The sequence below is a fragment of the Triticum dicoccoides genome, chromosome 6B (assembly GCF_002162155.2).
Source record: "Triticum dicoccoides isolate Atlit2015 ecotype Zavitan chromosome 6B, WEW_v2.0, whole genome shotgun sequence".
In the NCBI taxonomy this organism is placed as follows: domain Eukaryota; kingdom Viridiplantae; phylum Streptophyta; class Magnoliopsida; order Poales; family Poaceae; genus Triticum; species Triticum dicoccoides.
Window position 1 is genome coordinate 28,204,394 of NC_041391.1, and position 19,909 is coordinate 28,224,302.

At 48.4% G+C, this 19,909-nt stretch overlaps 2 protein-coding genes across 2 annotated transcripts; one reads left to right on the top strand and one right to left on the bottom strand.

Moving 5' to 3' along the window:
• Window positions 1-3,710: 3,710 nt before the first annotated feature.
• On the top strand, window positions 3,711-8,662 carry LOC119323226 (disease resistance protein RGA4-like). Its single transcript, XM_037596821.1, has 3 exons — window positions 3,711-4,583; window positions 4,939-7,128; window positions 8,228-8,662. The coding sequence occupies exons 1-3, from the start codon at window positions 3,796-3,798 to the stop codon at window positions 8,235-8,237; spliced, it is 2,988 nt and encodes a 995-aa protein (XP_037452718.1). The 5' UTR covers window positions 3,711-3,795; the 3' UTR covers window positions 8,238-8,662.
• A 6,577-nt stretch (window positions 8,663-15,239) lies between these two features.
• On the bottom strand, window positions 15,240-19,304 carry LOC119325857 (MDIS1-interacting receptor like kinase 1-like). The gene has a single exon (XM_037599576.1). It carries the CDS (start codon window positions 18,537-18,539, stop codon window positions 15,447-15,449), a length of 3,093 nt encoding a protein of 1,030 aa, XP_037455473.1. The 5' UTR covers window positions 18,540-19,304; the 3' UTR covers window positions 15,240-15,446.
• Between the last annotated feature and the right edge of the window lie 605 nt (window positions 19,305-19,909).

Sequence of the window (19,909 nt, forward strand, 5' to 3'; positions counted from 1 at the left end):
GGGGGGAGGGGGGATGGCAGCGGGATGGAGGAGGGAGGGGGCGATGGCCGGCGGGGTGGAGGAGGGAGGGCGACGGCTGGCGGCGGGATGGAGGAGGGAGGGGGCGACAGCCGGCGGCGGGATGGAGGAGGGAGGGGTGAAAATGCGGCTGCGGCAGATGACAGGGCCGGCGCGAGGGAGAGTGAGTTGGAGCAGGGAGAGGAGAGTGAGGGGCGGCCTAGTGATAGGATGGCTTTAGCAGTAGCGCGTATCTAGGTAACGCGCTACTGCTAAACGCCCTATCAGTAGTGCCTTACTATAAAAAGCGCTACTGCTAAGTGTAAGCATGCAAAAATACATTGTCCGTCAATGCAAAAATACATTGGCCATCAATGATCTTTTTGTGTACAATCTGAATTGTCAATATGAGTCCTCTCCCGGTAGGAACCGGAGAAGACTCATATTGCGGCCACAAATTCTACACATAGAGTTCAATGAAGACAAAGAGGTTGTGGTAGCTTGAGAAGTAGCATATTTAAGGTGGTAAACACCCTGTTCGCGGAGCGAGGTGGGACTAAACTTGTGGACTGAACTTAGCAGTAGCGAGTTTTATCAAATGGCGTTGCTCCTAACATCAATAGCAATAGCGCGCTATGTAATATGGGGCTACTGCTATAACTAGCTTGACGGCGAGGTCATGGCAATTATAGCAGTAGCGCGGTTTACGAATGACGTGCTACTGCTATGTTCCTTTCAGCAGCGCATTTTAGTGGCACACGCTGCTGCTAAATAGCAGTAGCGCCATATTTTAAAGCGTGCTGCTGGTAAGATTCTGTGTATAAGGTTTTTCCTAGTAGTGTGCACTAACTGATAGCTCCACCATTCAATAAAAATACGTATCCAGATTGTCTCATCCGGATCAGTGTCAAATCTAGTGTCGATGTAACCATTTACGACAAGCTCTTTGTCACCTCATAAACGGGAAACATATCCCTAGTCCTTTTCAAGTACTTCAGGATGTTCTTGACCGCTATCTAGTGATCCACTCCTGAATTACTTTGGTACCTCCCTGCTAAACTTATAGCAAGGCACACATCGGGTCTGGTACACAACATATCATACATGATAAAACCTATGGTTGAAGCATAAGAGATCATTATATTGAGAATCAAAAGAGAGAGAGGAAGCCATCTAGCTACTAACTACGGACATGTAGGTCTACAATGAACTACTCGTGCATTATCGGAGAGGCACCAATGAGGATGATGAAGCCCTCCGTGATGGTGTCTAGATTGGATCTGGTGGTTCTGTAACTTGCGGCGGCTGGAATTGATTTTCATCGACTCCCCTAGGGTTTCTGGAATATTAGGGTGTTTATAGAGAAAAGAGGTAGTGCAGGAGGCGTCGGAGGTGGGCACAACCCACCTGGGCGTGCCTGAGCCCCCAGGCGCGCCCTGGTGGGTTGTGCTCCCCTCGGAGCTCTCCTTAGGTACTTTCTTGGCCCAACAGGTGTCTTCTGGTCCAGAAAAAATCAACAAAAAGTTTCGTTTCGTTTGGACTCCGTTTGATATTGATTTCATGCGATGTAAAAAGCAAGCAGATAACATCAACTGGCACTTGGCACTATGTCAATAAGTTAGTCCCAAAAAATGATATAATGTTGCTATAAAATGATTGTAAAACATCCAAGAATGATAATATAACAGCATGAAACAATAAAAAATTATAAATACATTGGGGATGTATCACGCGACCTGATGTCTTCTGGTCACCAGGTGGCCCCCCTTCGGTAGTTATTTGCTCCAGTATTTTTCACATATTCCAAATAATTCTCTATAATTTTTCAGCTTATTTGGACATGTGCATAATAGGTGTTTTGACGTAGCTTTTTCAGGTCCGGAATTCCAGTTGCTGGTATTCTTCCTCTTTATGTAAACCCTGCATATTATCAGAGAAAAGACATTAGAATTACTCCTCAAAGCATTATTATGCATAAAAACATTATAAATAATAGTAGGAAACCATGATGCAAAATGGACGTATCAAGGTGGCGACGACTCCGTATCGTTAAATGCGATGAAACTTTCTCTTTGATTTTTTCTCTCCATGAAACGGTACTTATGGAGTTAGAATTAGGGCAAACGAAGGCTTGTGGGACCCACGAGCTCACAGGGCGCGCCTTGGGGGATAGGCGCCCCCTGAGCTCATGGCTCCTGGCTAGCGCCCCTCTAGTAGATCTCTTCGCCAATAATTTTTTATATATTCTGGAAATAAAATTCGTATATTTTTAGCTCAATCTGAGAACTTTATTTCTGCACAAAAATACACCATAGCGTCAGTCCGGATTAGTTTCATTCAAATCATGCAAATTAGAGTCCAAACAAGAGCTAGCAAAGTGTTTGGAAAAGTAGATACGTTTGGGACGTATCAAGTGGTTGTCGGTGGTGGCTATAGAGTGGTGGCGCCCATTGGTTGCGGGCAACACCAACAAGGTGGTGGAGGATGTGGGGAGGGAGATGGAGGCAATGGGGTGTTCTGGATCTGGGTCTTCCCGATCCGGGTCCCCAGGGCGCAGTCGTGGCGTGGTTAGTCGCCTGGTGATGTGGCTTGCCACCGGGTGAGGTTGGTTGTTGTGGCATGGAGTGGCTGGCTGGCTGGTGCTCGCAGTGCTGGCGGCCTTGATGATGATGGTTGGAGCAAGAGTTGTTGGTTCTCGGTCTTGGATGGAGGTTGATGATGGATATGTGTCCTCAGTGCGGGGAGTCCGTGTTTTGCAACTCTTGGGGAACGATGACGAGGTGTTGTGACGGCGGCGGTGTTACCCATCATGGTCTGCTTGGCCTTATTTCGACGCGATGGACGGAAGGTGCGTGACAGGTTGGATGAAAATCATGCACAACTTTGGTAGGTGCTTGAGATGACGGCGCCCATGGGTGTCGTTCTCCTCCTTGGAGGCGTTGTGATGGTGTGTCGGCATCTCCCTCCTTGCTAGGATTATCTCCGGGTGAAAGCCTTGGTTAGTTGATGGATCAGCGATGGCGGCGTATTGGCGGCGTTACTCTGTTGGCAGCATCGCGTATGGAGACATGGTTTCAAGGCTTGGTGTTGTGGTTATCCGGTGCTGGCCGTTGGTCTGGGCAAATCTTCTTGGGCGCTATGTATGCAGCAGCCGGGGTATCATAAATGACGGCTTTTTATGGTCCTTCTGGGTCCCACTACCCATTCACCATCTTCTTTTTGGCAATCATGGATGGTTGGTGAATTGACAAGTAATGCTCATTTGTAGTTGTTGTTCTTTGTTGCATTTGGTGTTGGTCGAGACGCGGATAGGCTCCTTTGCGTTGTGTTTGCTGTAAATGTCAGTGTGGAGTTAACTATACTTGTTGTTCGCGACAAGTCATAGTCTCTTTGCACTTGATCTTCCGCCTTTCATAAAAAGGACCCCGATAAATCCCAGACGTTTGGATTTTAAGCATGTCATTCCGAATGTTTTTCATAGCAACTTTAGTTATCATGAGGTGACAATTTTAGTTGTTACAGCATGACTTCATTTTTTTCAGAAAATTGTCATGTTTGTCAACCTCGTATAAACTAAAGTTGTCATGAAAAACATTCGGATTGTCATGCTTACGATCCAAACGCTCGGGATTAATCATTTCTGTAAAAATATTGAATGCCCAGGCGTACTCTCAGAAAAAATGTACTCCTTCAGCAGCGGTTAATTATTCTGCTCCGCCTTTGCTGTCCCAGTCCAACTCACATTCCCCTCCGGCGGCTGTCGTCGGAGTTGGGCAGGGCCGGCAGCAGCCAGCAGGCATGGAGGCTGCGGTGGCAAGCGCCCTGGCCAAGGAGGTGGTGCTGAAGCTGGTCACGCTGCTGAGCGAGAGGCACAAGCTGTCCAAGGGCCTCAAGGACGACCTCCGCTTCATCCACACCGAGCTCCACATGATCCTGTGCGACATGGACGAGCACCTTGGAGATCCGAGCCACAGCTCACGGCGGCCGCAGGTGGTGTCCATGGAGGAGATGCGCGATCTGGCGCACGACATCGAGGATTGCATCGACCGGTTCCTCCCCTGCGCCGCCTGCGAGGGGGAAGCAGCAGCAGCCTCCGTCCTCCGCCGCGTCAAGAAGGCGGTCACCGGCAACAGATCCCGGTTCGCGGCGGAGATCCGGAAGCTCAGGCAGAGGGTCAAGGACGCCCACGAGCGAAGGGTCAACTATGGCGTCAACGGCGTGATATCTGCCGCCGGAGCCGGAGCCGGAGCAGCAGCTCCCCCTGCGGCCACAGATGCGGCCGAGGCCGATCCTGTGGGCATCGACAAGCCCAGGCAGGAGCTGGTGGAGCTGCTGCTGGGCAGCGAGCCGGGGCCTCCCAGCGTGATATCCATCGTGGGGTTCGGCGGCTCGGGCAAGACGACGCTCGCCAGGGCGGTGTACTGCTGCCCCGGTGTCGTCCAGAGATTCCCTGCCCGTGCCTGGGCCGCGGGGTCCGAGCACACGGAAGCCGGCGGGCTCCTGACGGCCATACTCCGGCAGCTCCACCACACCGCCCATGTGCCACAGGACCAAGATTCCATCAATAATTTCCTGGGGACTACAGAGTGAGGATTCTCTGCACTGACCTCCTTCCTACCTCAGAAGAATCTTCTTTCTGGGAACAAGAATCATTTTTGCACATACTTTGGCCGCTTAATTGTTACTGACAAACTTACCAGTGTTGTTTTGGCTTTGGAAGAAAGAGTTGCCTGCGCGTAATTTAATCTTGCCATATTGTGATATGAACATATTACAAAGTTTGTGGGTGCCTGGTTGAAGATCCATCGTCCAGAAAAGGAGAGATGAATCAGTGAAATGCTGTGAAAAACTGAAATCAGTGCATTTGGCAACCAATTTCTTCTAGCCGGCGGATATAATCATATAATACCTTGTTAATTTATCAGTTTGTCTGCCTGCCAGGTGCTTAATTGTGATTGATGACATCAACAAGCAACACTGGGATACCGTAAGAGCTACCTTACATGGGGAAACAAAAAGCAGAATCATTGTAACCACGGCTCTGCACTCAGTAGCTAATGCTTGCAGCTCAGGCGATGGTTATGTTTACAAGATGAGTGTTCTTGATGCAGAACTCTCCAGGGTTTTGCTTAGGAAGAAGGTATTCTTTGGAGGATGTTCACCTGAACTTGAGCGAGGTTCGACAGCAATTGTGGACAAGTGCGACGGCCTCCCACTTGCTCTTGTTAGCGTGGCCAGATTTCTGCTAGGCAAGAATGAGCTCACAGGAAGACACTGTGCGCAAGTTTGCCGCGACCTCGGGCTTCATATGGAGAAGGATGCAGACTTCACAAAATTGCAACAGGTTCTTGTAAATAACTACAGAAGCCTGTCTGACTATCCTCTCAAGACCTCCCTGCTATACACAAGTGTATTTCCAAACGGTCATCCAATCAGGAAGAATACATTAATCAGGCGATGGTTAGCAGAAGGGTATGTGCAGTGTAGGTACAAGCGCAGTGACCTGGAGGTAGCAGACGAAAACTTCCAGAAGCTTATCGACCGGAATATCATTCGGCCGATCAATGGTAGCAACAACACAAAAGTGAAGACGTGCAAAACTCATGGTATTATGCACGAGTTCATGCTGCACAAGTCTATGTCTGATAACTTCATCGCGTCTCTTAGTGATCAAAATCGAAGCAAATTCTGTCACCTCTTCATCCAGAACCCTGCAAGTGGCAGCACATTGGGCTTGAACCACCAACATACAAGTCCAGCAAGCGACAACGTATCTGATAGCAGTCAAAAATTCCGCGCCCGGTCTCTGACAATCTTCGGGAATATGGGAGAAGCTGCTGCTGAGTTTTGCAGGTGTGAGCTGCTGCGTGTGTTGGATCTGGAAGAATGTGACGATTTGAAGGACGGGCATCTCAAGGACATACATAAGTTGTGGCATGTGAAATATCTGAGCCTTGGGGGTACTATCAGCAACCTTCCAAGGAATATTCAGAAGTTACACTGTTTGGAGACACTGGACCTTAGGAAGACAAAGATAGAGATATTGCCTGTGGAAGTCATTGGCTTGCCTCACCTAGCTCACCTTTTTGGAAAGTTTAAGCTTGGGAAGGACTTGAAACTGGGTGAACTAGAGAAGTTCTTACCCAAGAAAAGCAAGTTGCAGACCCTAGCAGGATTTGTTGCAGACGAGAATCCTGGATTTCTACAACTCATGTCTCATATGAAAGAATTGAAAAAGGTTAAGATATGGTGTTGTGGATCCACTGATGCAAACAATGAGAGCATGCCTCACATTTCGGAGGCAGTTCAGAAGTTTGCTCAGGATGGTATGGACACGGCAGACGTCCGTTCTCTGTCACTTGATTTTGGAAACTCCTTGGGGGACTTCTTGGGTTCTATACAAGAATATTGCTTCCTCAGCTCGCTGAAACTGCGTGGCAGGCTGACTCGACTGCCTCAGTTTGTTACATCCCTGTGTGGCCTTACAGAGCTGTGCCTTTCATCAACTAATCTGGTGGGGAATGATCTATCAAACCTGTGTATGATGCCCTGCTTGCTTTATCTCAGACTGGTTGAAGCTGACCTTAGTGGCTTCATCATAAAAGATAGGGGTTTCCCAAGCCTGTTAAGCTTATGCCTTATTGTGCAAATACCCGTCCTGCCTGCAATTGGAGTAGGAGCTTTGCCGTGTGTCGTCTCACTTCAGCTGCTCTGTAAAGATCTTGTTGATCTTTCAGGCATCAAGATCGAACAGCATCACTGTCTGCAGGAAGTTGCTCTGGATTCTATGGTCAGTACCAAAACAGTAGAAATGTGGGAAACTGCAGTGAAGAAGCATCCCAAGAGGCCAAAAGTTCTGTTTCTCAAAAGGATTGATCCAAGCGAAACCAAGTCCACTGTGAAATATGTGGCGACAGACGGACCAATACGTGAGAAGGCATCCTCCATTGAGTTCAATCAAGTTCAGTTAACGCAGAATATGTTGCAGAACGAATGCATAATCAGTTTAGATCAATCCAGTTCAATGAGCAAACTCAATTCAGCTATGAAGAAAATAATAGTTTCAGAACCCCCTCCGGCTGCACCCGAGCTGTCCAGTGCTGGGAACAGTGTGATGCCTCCTTCTGCAAGGTGAGGAACCTGTCAGTTATGTTGACCCTTTGCATGTTCATGTGCTCTTTTGTGTTCAGTCAGATTCCATCTTAGCACATATAAGAGATAGGATATACATTCAATATTTTCAGTTACTTAGCAACATCTGTGAAACTAGCTAGCTGTAAGTACCTCATAATTACATGATTATGCCATAACAGTACACCAAAATTATGTATATCTTTTTGTTAAGACAAGTTGTGGGTAGCTCACATCTGTGTACGATGGTAATGGCTCCAATACATTTTTTTCAATTACCTGACCTGTTATAATCAGGTTTTACCAAATAAACGCTGGAGATTGTTTTCTCTTTTGATTTCGTGGACCTTTTCCTTTTCAAGCATTGCCATTGGGATTAAACTGAAATGCTTCAAATCAACCTCATGGCTAGTTTACATATACTAGAGAGATTCCATCTTCATGCTATACTAGAATCAAGCCCCCATCGTACATGCTGTGATGCTTGCTCGGGCAGTTAACAAATGCACATTTCTTCTTAATGTTGTTTCTCCTTCTTTTTCTATTTAAGCTCCTTTTTTTTTTGTGGGGATTGATTCTAGTAGTGACAGAGAAACAATTCAGGAAACATGTTTAGGAACTACGCTTGGTATTTGGCTAGTTATCAGTTACTATTTTTTTTAAATAACTAAGGAACATATGTCCCATGTGATTCTTCTGGCAGATTATATGAGAGTCTCTGTATCCGTTTTGAAATTCAAATATAGGCATCTGTTTTGATAAGATGAATCTGTACTACAAATAACTATAACCCACCGAAATAAACGGTGTACACGTTTCCAGTCCTTGTGAGTAATATGGAAATTCTAGCAGCTACGGACTTGGCGGTCATGCACGGTAGGATGAAAAGTGTTATGGGACCTGTGCTCATCTAATTTGAGATTGGTGAAATCAGCAATTTCGTTGCAACTTCTTCGGTAGTGTCGCGATCTATCTTACTACAAAAACCTAAGACACCAAACGACCTTAGTATCGCGCCGATATTTTTGCACACTGCTGCCTGCTGGTACTTATACATAATTTTGATGACATTCTATTTATCCTTTTTTTAATTGTGCAGCATATGCTAAAGCACCATTGCTGGAGTTTAGGAACTTGGCCATGGGTTCCAACCTCATCCAGTGTACAGAAACTCATTTTTTTCTATGTATGCGTGAACGGAGACGCGAAGGTTTTGCGTTCTCTCTGTTGTTGGAGTTGGCCATTTATTTAGCAGGAGGCGGCAAGACAAGTCACCCTTTCCATTTCGACTTTCGAACAGGGCTGTCTTAGGGAATAAAGTGAGCAGTTTTTTTTAGCTGAAAGTGAGCAGGGGCTTGTGTCGTCGGAATTGTTAGTTGTAACATATCTTGGTGTATCATGTCATGTTGTAGCATATTTGGAGTACTCAGTGTGTGTACAGATATGTACTTATCTGTAATGTTACATGAACTGGATTTTATCACGAGATAGATGGTTGCCATGCCTTGGTTGGGTTACCAAATGAAATTCTGAAGATAGCAACCAAACAACCTCTATAGTTATGTACTCCCTCCGTTCCTAAATAGATGACTCAACGTTCCTAAATAGATGACTCAACTTTATACTAATTTTAGTACAAAGTTAGTATAAAATTGGATCATCTATTTTGGAACGGAGGGAGTAGCTGTGTGTGTGTGTGTGTGTGTGTGTGTGTGTGTTTCTTTATGTGTACTTACCCTTAAGTATCATGTTCTATATCCATAAAGCATGCAAAATAATTTATTGATGGTTTCTGGTATATTACAATCATTCTAGACATTCACACGGTTATCCTCTAATACTTTTGAATCCTTTTTCCTGATTTTGTGTCCCAATGGAAAAGTACTATATGGCTTATATAGTGGTAATCTCATCCGTTTGATTATGATAATAGACGGGCCACAGCAATTTGATGCAACGTAAAAGTATGTTGGAACTTTGATCTTGAGTGGTACATAACGGAGAGAAAAGGCATTTTTACCTTGTTGGAACTTTGAACTTTGATCTTGAGCAACGTAAAAGCATTTTTACCCTGCTCATCTTCCCTGACAAAACTCCACATGGGCTATCCTCTATTGGTCTCCGCCAATTACGGTTAGTCGCTAATATTGGTGGTATTCTGTTGGAAATATGCACTACAGGCAATAATAAAATGGTTATTATTGTATTTCCTTGTTCATGGTAATTGTCTATTATTCATGCTATAATTGTATTGACCGAAAACCGCAATACATGTGTGAATACATAGACCACAACATGTCCCTAGTGAGCCTCTAGTTGACTAGCTCGTTGATCAACAGATGGTCATGGTTTCCTGACCATGGACATTGGATGTCATTGATAACGAGATCACATCATTGGGAGAATGATGTGATGGACAAGACCCAATCCTAAGCATAGCACAAGATCGTGTAGTTCGTTTGCTAAAGCTTTTCTAATGTCAAGTATCATTTCCTTAGACCATGACATTGTGTAACTCCCTAATACCGTAGGAGTGCTTTGGGTGTACCAAACGTCACAACGTAACTGGGTGACTATAAAGGTGCACTACAGGTATCTCTGAAAGTGTTTGTTGGGTTGGCACGAATTGAGACTGGGATTTATCACTCCGTATGACGGAGAGGTATCTCTGGGCCCACTCGGTAATGCATCATCATAATGAGCTCAATGTGACTAAGTAGTTAGTCACGGGATCATGCATTACGGAACAAGTAAAGTGACTTGCCGGTAACGAGATTGAACGAGGTATTGGGATATCGACGATCGAATCTCGGGCAAGTAACATACCGATTGACAAATGGAATTGCATACGGGATTGCTTGAATCCCCGGCATCGTGGTTCATCCGATGAGATCATCGTGGAACATGTGGGAGCCAACATGGGTATCCAGATCCCGTTGTTGGTTATTGGCCGGAGAGATGTCTCGGTCATGTCTGCATGATTCCCGAACCCGTAGGGTCTACACACTTAAGATTCGTTGACACTAGAGTTGTTATGGGAAATAGTATGTGGTTACCGAAGGTAGTCCGGAGTCCCGGATGTGAGTTCCGGAATGGTCCGGCGGTGAAGATCGATATATTGAACGAAGGGTATTGGAGTCCGGAAGTGTTCCGGGGGTACCAGGCTATGGCCAGCATGACCGAAAGGTGTTTCGGGAGCCCCGGCAAGTGTTGGAGGGCCTCATGGGCCAAAGGGAAAGGGGCAAACCAGCCCACTAAGGGGTGGTGCACCCCCCACACCCTTTCCCACGTTATTTGGGGAGGTGGGGTGCCTCCACCTGGCTTGGGAGGCAATCCTCCACCTGCTTGGCTTGGGGGGCAAGTCTCCCTAGGATTTTCCCTAGGAAGATCCAATCTGCTTGGTCGCCGCCCCTAGGGGAAACCCTAGGGAGCCTCCCCCTCTCCCCTTTCCCCTATATATAGTGGAGGGGTGGGAGGGCAGCCGCACCTCGTCCCTGGCACAACCCTCTCCCTCCTCCAACACCTCCTCCTCCTCCGTAGTGCTTGGCGAAGCCCTGCTGGAGAACCACGAGCTCCACCACCACCACGCCGTCGTGCTGTCGGAGTTCTCCCTCAACTTCTCCTCTCCCCTTGCTGGATCAAGAAGGAGGAGACGTCCCCGGGCTGTACGTGTGTTGAACGCGGAGGCGCCATCCGTTCGGCGCTTAGATCGGAATTGACCGCGATCTGAATTGCTGCGAGTACGACTCCACCAACCACGTTCTTGTAACGCTTCCGCATCGCGATCTTCAAGGGTATGAAGATGCACTCTCCTCTCTCTCATTGCTAGTCTCTCCATAGATTGATCTTGGTGATGCATAGAAAATTTTGAATTTCTGCTACGTTCCCCAACATATTCGGCCGATCAACATTTTACAGTATACTATGTTGGTTTAACCACACAGAAAAACAAATACTCAAATGGCAACAAATGGTTCTCTAAGATACATAAATAGTAAATAATTAATATTTAGCCGCGCAAATGCACGGGTGAACCCGCTAGTTTAATTTTTATTAAATAAACATTTTCACTTAACTGAGAAGATTCATTTAGTTTTTATTGAATAAAAATAACAGTAGTTTCTCCGGTACTGTATTTCATGTGGAAAAGTAACAACAGTTATACTGATTCTACTCCAAAAGTGCATGCACTGCACTACACTACTCCACTTCCACCACACAATCTTTAAGTACTGCAAGTATACTTCTGTTTAATCAGACCTTATGTCCTCTACAGAATATAAGACGATTTAGAAAATAATAATTATAAGGCAGCTGAGTTAAATACATGTAATTTGTACTGAACTTTTATATATTTTTATATCTTTTTCACTATAGTCTTACTAATTATATATTTTCTATTATTTAATTGAATAGGTAACATCATAAAATGTTGCTAAAAATCATATATATTGATGTGCATCATTGAATAGTTAATTATGTTGTGCTAAATATAAATGTATGTGTAAGAAAATCATGTTAGTTTTTCTTTCTTTTGTATACATTTACTCTTTTTAGATTTTAAAGTGACCGTAAACGAATAAAAGGAAATAATTGATTTAACTTCATATTTAGTTGCATGGATTATATAGTGTATTGTTATGTAGCTGTGTGTGTTCCTTTATGCCTAGTTACCCATAAATATCTTGTTATATATCTTAATGGTATATCACAATCATTCTAGACATTAGGAAGTTCATCCTAAATACTGTTGTATCCTCTCTTTTTATCCTGATTTTGTGTCCCAATGGGAAAGTATACCGGAACTGGAGTATATTGTTTATGCAATTGTAATCCGTTTGAGCATGATAATAGACGGGCCATAGTTATTCGATGCAATGTAAACGTTGTTTGGAACTTTGGTCTCGGGTGGTTAATAACCGAGAGAAAAGGGAGAGCATTTTTACCCTGCTCATCTTCCCCGACAAAACTCCACATGGGCCATCCTCTATTGGTCTCCACCAATTACGGTTAGTCACTAATATTCCTCTTAAGAGGTGTTCTAATTAACAGATTGAAGATCATATTATGTTATTTCAAAAGAATTTTGCTAAACAAAAGGTTTTGTTTGTCCTACAGATCTTAGTTTACATCACCACAAAGGTGATACTTAAATCACACATGTAAAGCTTCAACAAAAGGCAAATTGCAATTAATTTGGTAGATTGATTTGTCCTACAGATCTTAGTTTACCAGAACTGTTCTCAGAAGAAGATGAAGAATTTGTTGGGACTTGGGATCGTGCCGAACCGATCGCAACTTCGCAAGGTACTTGCTATGGCGTTTTGATCTTGTAGATATGAGGTCACATTTTCGGAAACAGATCAAAATAATTTTTGGAAAAAAAGTAAAACAAAATCATCAAAAGTAAAATATTGTAGTGGCTACCAGTCTACCACTAGTCGCCAACGAAACGAAAATAGAAACGCGATCTCATCACAATCGTACCTGGTACTATCCATACCATTTTTATAGCGTTGCCATTCAACCCGGCAATTTGACCCATGGGTATGGCCGCCCATGGGCACCCGACCCGAATGGGTAGGGTATGGGTCTTCATCTTCGCCCATGGGTAATGCAACCCGATTAGTCATGGGTAGGGTATGGGTCTTCATCTATGCCCATGTGTAACCCGATGGGCTGCCCGATTAATATTCATAATCATAAATTCTAATAGATATAATCAAGATATGGTGCATATTCTAGCTATATAGAACCGCAAACACATGCATCAGACAATTAGGAGTACTTTATTTTAGTGGTAGACAAGTAGTAGTACTTGAACGTAGTAGTTTTTCTCTCGGCAGTCCAACAATGCAGCTATTGGGCTAGGAAAACACAAGAGAAGCGTCTGGTCCATCATCACATAATCGGCAGGCCACTGGCTGTCGCTAGCCTGCTAGTGCTACAATGCTAGTAGCAGCGAAGGTAACGTCCTGGGTATTAGTACCACCTCGAAAGTGGAAGCGCGGTGAGAAAGGATGGGCGCCTATATAAGAACCACTTCAGTGCAGAGCTTGCTCATGCGTTCTAGTCTGGTGACTTTTAAAACAAATTTTTTTTGCGCCTTTCTGTTGGAAAGGAACGAAATTAGTATATTTGAACACACTGAGAAAGTGTGAAACTAATTCAATTTAATAAAAACTTGGACCCGATGGGTACCCGAGTGGGTCAGGTTACCCGATGAGTTCGGGCATGGGTCTGAACTTTGACCCATGGGCAGGGTCGTGGGCAGGCGACGGACCCAATAAGGGATTCGGGCATGGGTCGGGAGTGGTCGACCCGACCAAACCCGACCCGACTGCCAGGTTGAGTTGCCATGCCTGCAATATCCGAGATAAAAGGACACCAGGACGTCCAGGATACATCAATCCATCCCCTCCATTCTGCGCGTCGATCTCCAAAGGATGAGCCCCGGCGGCGACCTGTTCGGCCGGCTGCCGGACGAGCTCCTGAGCCACGTGCTCTCCTTCCTGCCCTCCCGCAAGGCCGTGCAGGCGTCCTGCCTCTCCCGCCGCTGGCGCCACCTCTGGAGATCCGCCCCCGCCGTCCGCATCCGCGGCAAGGGCGACGCCTTCGACCTCTTCGTCAGCAACCTCCTCATTGGCTGCGAGACCGCATCTGCGCCGCCGCTGCGCTCCTTCGAGATCGACGCCGACCTGAAGACTCGCCTCCACTGCATTTTCTGCGAGAAAGAGTACTGCCAGTGCGAGCTCGTCTTCGGCTCTTACGAATAATCACTTCTGTATAATTTTTTACTCATGACTTATCTTAAAATAAATATTTAATTATTAGCCACGATTGAATATTCATATTAACATTTTAAATTTTAAATTATGAATAGTTTTAATTATACTGCAAAGGTGCATTTAATTATCTAATTTTTTGTAATGAAAAAAATATTTTTGAATTGTTATTTTGAAAATTAAATATGTAATACGCATATTTATATAACACAAATGTTTATTTGATACTTAAGTTTATAAAATATTTTATTTAATATTTTTATATAATACACAAGTTTATATTTAACATTTTTTACTTAATAATCATCGTTTGTTTGTATAATATTTTTAACACACGAATATTTTAACATAAGTTTATTACTTAAATTTTACAAATATGTTAAAAATTAGCGTGTATATAATGGGCCGTATTCCCTTAGCCCATTTAAGCTTCACGTGCGTCCCGTTTTGTCCATATAGGTTTGTTTTCCATATTAGATATCCAGACGTGAAGGTTGGTATTGGCTAGCCCGTGTCGTGTTATGGTGAGGTAATACACATGGATACATCGACATATGTATATTGTGACCGTATTTGTATGTTAGAGTCAAGTTAGGCGACCGCAAAATCGTATTTTTAAAGCTCTAGCACTAAATTAAATATGCGACGCAAGTTATGTGACTCCTAGTGATATTACCTATATATATTTTTTTAGTTTCTCATGTTTTAGGAGTCATGCTATCAAAAGGCATTGTGTAAAAACACAGGAGAATCTAATACAGTCAGACCTGTAAATTAATATGCACTTTTGAAATCTGGATTCATATATATGTATCTTCATGCTTATGTACTACTATGTACTTTCATAAATACCTGGGCTTATTTGTCATCTTACATTAATCTAAATACGGCGACCGGACCAATACTCTGGGGAGCGTAGCCGACCGCTGGACATGGGCATGGCGGAGCTGGACGAGCTCCACTTAAAGATCACTACGTTGCATGTAATAATATGGATTTGAGATTTCTAATTTAAGATATCTGGATGTGAAATGCATTAGTTGAGGCGTGGCCGGTCAGTGGCCGCGGACGAGTCTGGGCGCTCCCCGGGCGTTTGAGGGGTTGGATTTGCTAAGTTCGGCTGTAGTTGTTGTAAGTGTAGTCGCACGGAGTGTGAAAAGAAAAAACTCAAATAGAAAATCTAAAACATAGATCAATCACAAGGAAAAGAATAACACAAAATCTCCATGTAAAATTAAATGGCATTTTAATTAGATATAAAACTTTGTCGATTCTCATCTAGGAAATCTGACACAGTACAATAATCTGGACATCTGAATTCCGGTATCTTCATCCTTTTGTACTACTGTACGTACTTCCATGAATAGCAGTGCTTATTGGCCTTCTTATTATACATTAATAATTTACATGGTTTATCTATGTGCCTAGATATTAATCCTGATACATCAAACGGTTGCTTATACAAATCTCAAAATTAATTAATTAATCAAGGAGAAAAAAATCTACATACAAAAGGGGAAAAAAATCATTCCATCAGACGGAGTCCGGCGTCGTGCTGAAAACCGGCCTGTCCTTGTCAACAACGGGCGCGGCCACGGCCACGGCAGCGACATTGCCGGCGGTGGCGGAGCTCCCGCTCTTGCGCCGCGGCTTGGCCTCTCCGAGCATGGTGAGCACGTCGCGCATGGAGGGCCTGTCCCTGGGCAGCTTGGCGGTGCAGAGCACGGCGATGCGGAGCACGAGCAGCATCTCCTCCCGGACGTGCGCGCAGCCGCCGCCGACGAGCGGGTCGAGGTGCTCCTCCACGGTGTTGCTCCGGATCTTCTCCCTGACCCAGCCGACGACGTCCTGCCCCTCCCCGAACGCCGCCGTCTCCACGGGCCTCCGCCCCGTGATGAGCTCCATGAGCACCACCCCGTAGCTGTAGATGTCGCTCTTCTGGTCCACCTTGAGCGTGTACCCGTACTCGGGCGCGATGTAGCCGTAGGAGCCGGCGACGACGGAGACGGACTCGCCGGAGCGGCCAAGCGCGCGGGCGAGGCCGAAGTCGGCGACGCGGGCCTGCATGTCGGCGTCGAGCAGGATGTTGTTGGACTTGATGTCGCGGTGGAGCACCGGCGGGTGGCAGTCGTGGTGGAGGTACGCGAGCCCCTGCGCCACGCCGGCGGCCACGTCGTACCGGGACACCCAGTCCGTCAGCATCGTCCTCGACTCCGGCGCCCCGCCGTGCAGCGCCTCCCACAGGCTGCCGTTGGGCATGAACTCGTACAGCATCATGGCGTCCGCGTCGTTGTGCATGTACCCGAGCAGCCGGACGATGTTCCGGTGCCGGAGCCGGCCGAGGAGGCCCACTTCCTTGAGCACGTCGTCGGTGAGGTTGCGCACCGCGTCGCCGTCCGTCGCCGCCGGGCGCCAGAGCTTCTTGACAGCGATCACGGTGCGGGCCCGCGGGAGCTCGGCCTTGTACACGACGCCGGTGGCGCCCATGCCCACCACGTTCGCCTCCTTGACGCACGCGAGAACGTCGGCGCACGTGAACCCCAGCCGCTGGAACGCCGTCAGCCGCCACGGCCACGCCCCGGACTCGTACTCCCCGGCTCCGCCGACGGCGTACCACCGGCGGTACGCGTGCCAGCCGCCGAACAGGGCCGTGAACGCGGCGATCACGACGACCATCCCCACGAGCCACCCCACCGCGACGTGCTTGAGGCGCGCTCCGCTGCCCCCGCGCGCGCGGGACAGACCGGCGACGTGGCTCCCGGAGCACGGCGGGAGCACGCCACCGCACAGCCCGGCGTTGCCGGCCAGCTCGTCGGGGTTGATCGTGCGCAGGACTCCGTTCCCCGGCACTGGCCCGGTGAGGTTGTTGTACGCCAGGTTGAGCGTCTCGAGCGCCGGCGAGCCCCCGAAGTTGTCCGGTATGCCCCCGGTCAAGAAGTTGCTCGACAGATCAAGAATAGCGAGCGCCGGCATCTTGGCCAGCGCCGGCGGTATCTCGCCGGTGAGCCCGTTCTGCCGGAGGTTCAGGTTGACCAGCCTTGCGCACGAGGCGAGGCTCGACGGGATCTTGCCGAGGAGGCGGTTTCCCGACAAGTCCAGCGCTCCCAGCGCGAGGCAGTCCTGGAACTGGTCGGGGAGCTCGCCGGTGATCATGTTGCCCGCCGCCATGAAGCTCTGCAAGCCCGGGATGGCGAAGAGGCTCGAAGGCAGCGATCCCTGGAGGCGGTTGCGCGAGACGTCGATGAACGACAGCGACGCCGACGACGCCAGGGCGCCGGGGATCTCGCCGGAGAGCTCGTTGCCGGCGAGCTCGAGCCGCTGAAGCAGCGGCAGCTTCCCGAACCCGGCTGGAATCGTGCCGTTGAGACGGTTGCCCTGCGCGCGCAGGCGCACCAGCGACGCACACGACGCGACCCCGGCGGGGATCTCGCCGGAGAAGCCGTTGCTGAACATGATCAGCTTGGCCAGCGCCTTGCCGTCGCAGATCCCGGCGGGTATCTCACCGGTCAAGGCGTTCGACGAGACATCCACCCACTGCAGCGGCGAGCTCCGGCCGAGCGACGCCGGGAGGGCACCCGTCAATGAGTTATTCCACAGCTCGAGCACCTCGAGCTTCTTCATGTCGCCGATGGCCGCGGGCACAGCGCCGTCGAGGTGGTTGCACATGAGGTTGAGCAGCTGGAGGTTGCTCAGCTGCGCCACCTCGGCGGGGATCGGGCCGGTGAGCAGGTTGTCGGAGAGGTCGAGGAAGACGAGCGAGGAGGCGTTGCCGAGCTCCGGCGGTATCCTGCCCTCGAGACTGTTCTTGTAAAGGAAAAGCGAGGTGAGCGCCGGAAGCCTCCCGATCTCCGGCGGGATGGGGCCGTCGAGGTTGCCGATGGCGAGGTCGAGGTCCTGGAGGTTGGCCAGGTTGCCGAGCTCCGGCGGGATGGGCCCCTCCAGCTCATTGTACCCGATGATGAGGCTCTCGAGCGACTCGAGCTCGCCGAGCTCCGGCGGGATCCTGCCGCCGATGTTGTTGCCGGAGAGGCCGAGGAACCTGAGCCTGGTGAGGCTCCGGTACGCCGCGGGGATGCCGCCGCTGAAGAAGTCCCCGCGCATGTCGATGCTCTCCAGCGACGTGGCGTTCGCGAGGTCCGCCGGGAGGGCGCCGACGAAGTTGTTGCCGGAGCCGTTGACGGCGACGAGGCCCGCGCACGACCCCAGGCCGGCGGGGAAGGCGCCCTCGAAGGAGTTCTGGCTGACGTCGAACACCTGCAGGCCCGACAGCGGCGCGAGCGACCTGGGCAGCGCGGCGGCGAAGGCGTTGGAGGAGAGGTTGAGCACCGCCAGCGCCGGCAGCTGGAGCAGGTCCGCGGATACCTTGCCGCTCAGGTTCCTCCCGGCGAGGTCGAGCCCGTCGACGAGGCCGGCGGCGTTGCACCGGACGCCGGCCCACTTGCAATGCGGCGAGCCGGCAGCCTTCCAGTCCGCCAGCACACCCAGCGGGTCCACGAAGCCCGCCTTGAGCGCCAGCAGCGCGCCCCGCTCGCCGCCGCCACCACCACCGGCCGCGCCGACATTGCCGCCGCCGGACAAGACGACAGCCAGTGCCGCCACCACCAGCACCGCCACTCTCGCCGCCATTGCCAGCGCAGAATCCACCACAGGAAAAATATATCACTCCCGCTAGCTCAGCTCAGCTCAGCCCAGCTCTCTGCTGCTGCTTCTAGTGCTCTGCCATTGTCAGTGCAGTGTCTCCTCTGCTCCACCTGCTCGCATCCGCGGGAGGAAGAAGATCGAAGACGAGGAGGAGGAGCAGAGTCTGGAGCCAGCCAAGATATCACCGGAAACTTTATACGACGGGTCACATGGTTTGTTGTTCTACAAGGAGGAGGAGGAGGATCACAGCATATTATATACACGCCACTAAACTAAACCTGCTTGGCATTTTCCAACATGGGCAATTTGCAGAACACCTCATGCACCCAGTGAGCAGATGTGAGGTGTCCGGAGGAGGAAGAGGATGGGACATGAGAACATGGAACATGGAGGGAATGTGCTGCTCAAAGCCATGGGCTTTCTCTCCAGGCCCTGCCTTTGGCCATTCTAATCTGATCTACCTCTGCTTGATTGATTAATTAACTATTGTTTTTCACTTTGTGGCAGCCCATTAGATTAGTTGGTAAAGTACTACATGCTTCATCTTACATTCCCTACCTGTGTGTGCAGGCATTTGCAGGCTTTCAGGCCCTGGCTAATTAACTAGTACATTGCTCATCAGAGACCCTGCTGTTTACTGGGAGGTGGCAGTGCTACTGTGCTAGTGTGCTACAACTGGTTTATTCTTTGGAACCTTCTGCTTATGAAGCTATTTCCAGTAAAGATTTGCAACTAGTAATACATTTCTGTGTGGGTGCAAAAGTCTAAAAGCACTAGAACTGAGCTGATTGATCTATACATGTTGTATGAGGAGCTAGATCATTTTCTCCATGGGGAGCGAATTTTGTGTAGGTACTTAGACAAGTTTATTAGGGGTCTCAGCTGACAAGATCTGCTCTAGCATTGAGCAGAAGGATTACCAGTACTACTAACCTTATGCTGTGTAGGTGCTTATATAGTTACTTAGGATCTTATCTCACCTGAGAAGATCTGCTGAGCAGAAGTAGTGCCAGACTGCCAGTAGCAGTACCTGTACTAGTAATCTTATACTATGACTTTTTGACAGTGAGTAAAACAGGGCACCTCCTTTGCAGGAGAAAAGGATTAATTAACCTAATCACTCCCAAGGAGAGACAAGAGAGCATGTTCTTTTCTGGTGTCCTGATGCAGGCAACCCTACACATGTCCTGCAGAGTGATTAAACAAAAAGTGCAGTTACCCTCTGCGCAGCAGCAGGTGCGTGTGTTGGGCTGCCTAAGTTGACATTGTTAGAATACAACCTCTGCTAATCATTCCTTTGACAGTGGAAGTACAGTGGTGCCTCCTGCTGCTGTTACTGCTGCGTGCTGACACAG

Bases quoted from the DNA above. Each gene is read 5' to 3' on its own strand.
- LOC119325857 (XM_037599576.1), bottom strand. From the start codon at position 18,539: ATGGCGGCGAGAGTGGCGGTGCTGGTGGTGGCGGCACTGGCTGTCGTC.
- LOC119323226 (XM_037596821.1), top strand. From the start codon at position 3,796: ATGGAGGCTGCGGTGGCAAGCGCCCTGGCCAAGGAGGTGGTGCTGAAG. The intron at 4,584-4,938 runs GTGAGGATTCTC...TCTGCCTGCCAG, and splicing joins AATTTCCTGGGGACTACAGA to GTGCTTAATTGTGATTGATG.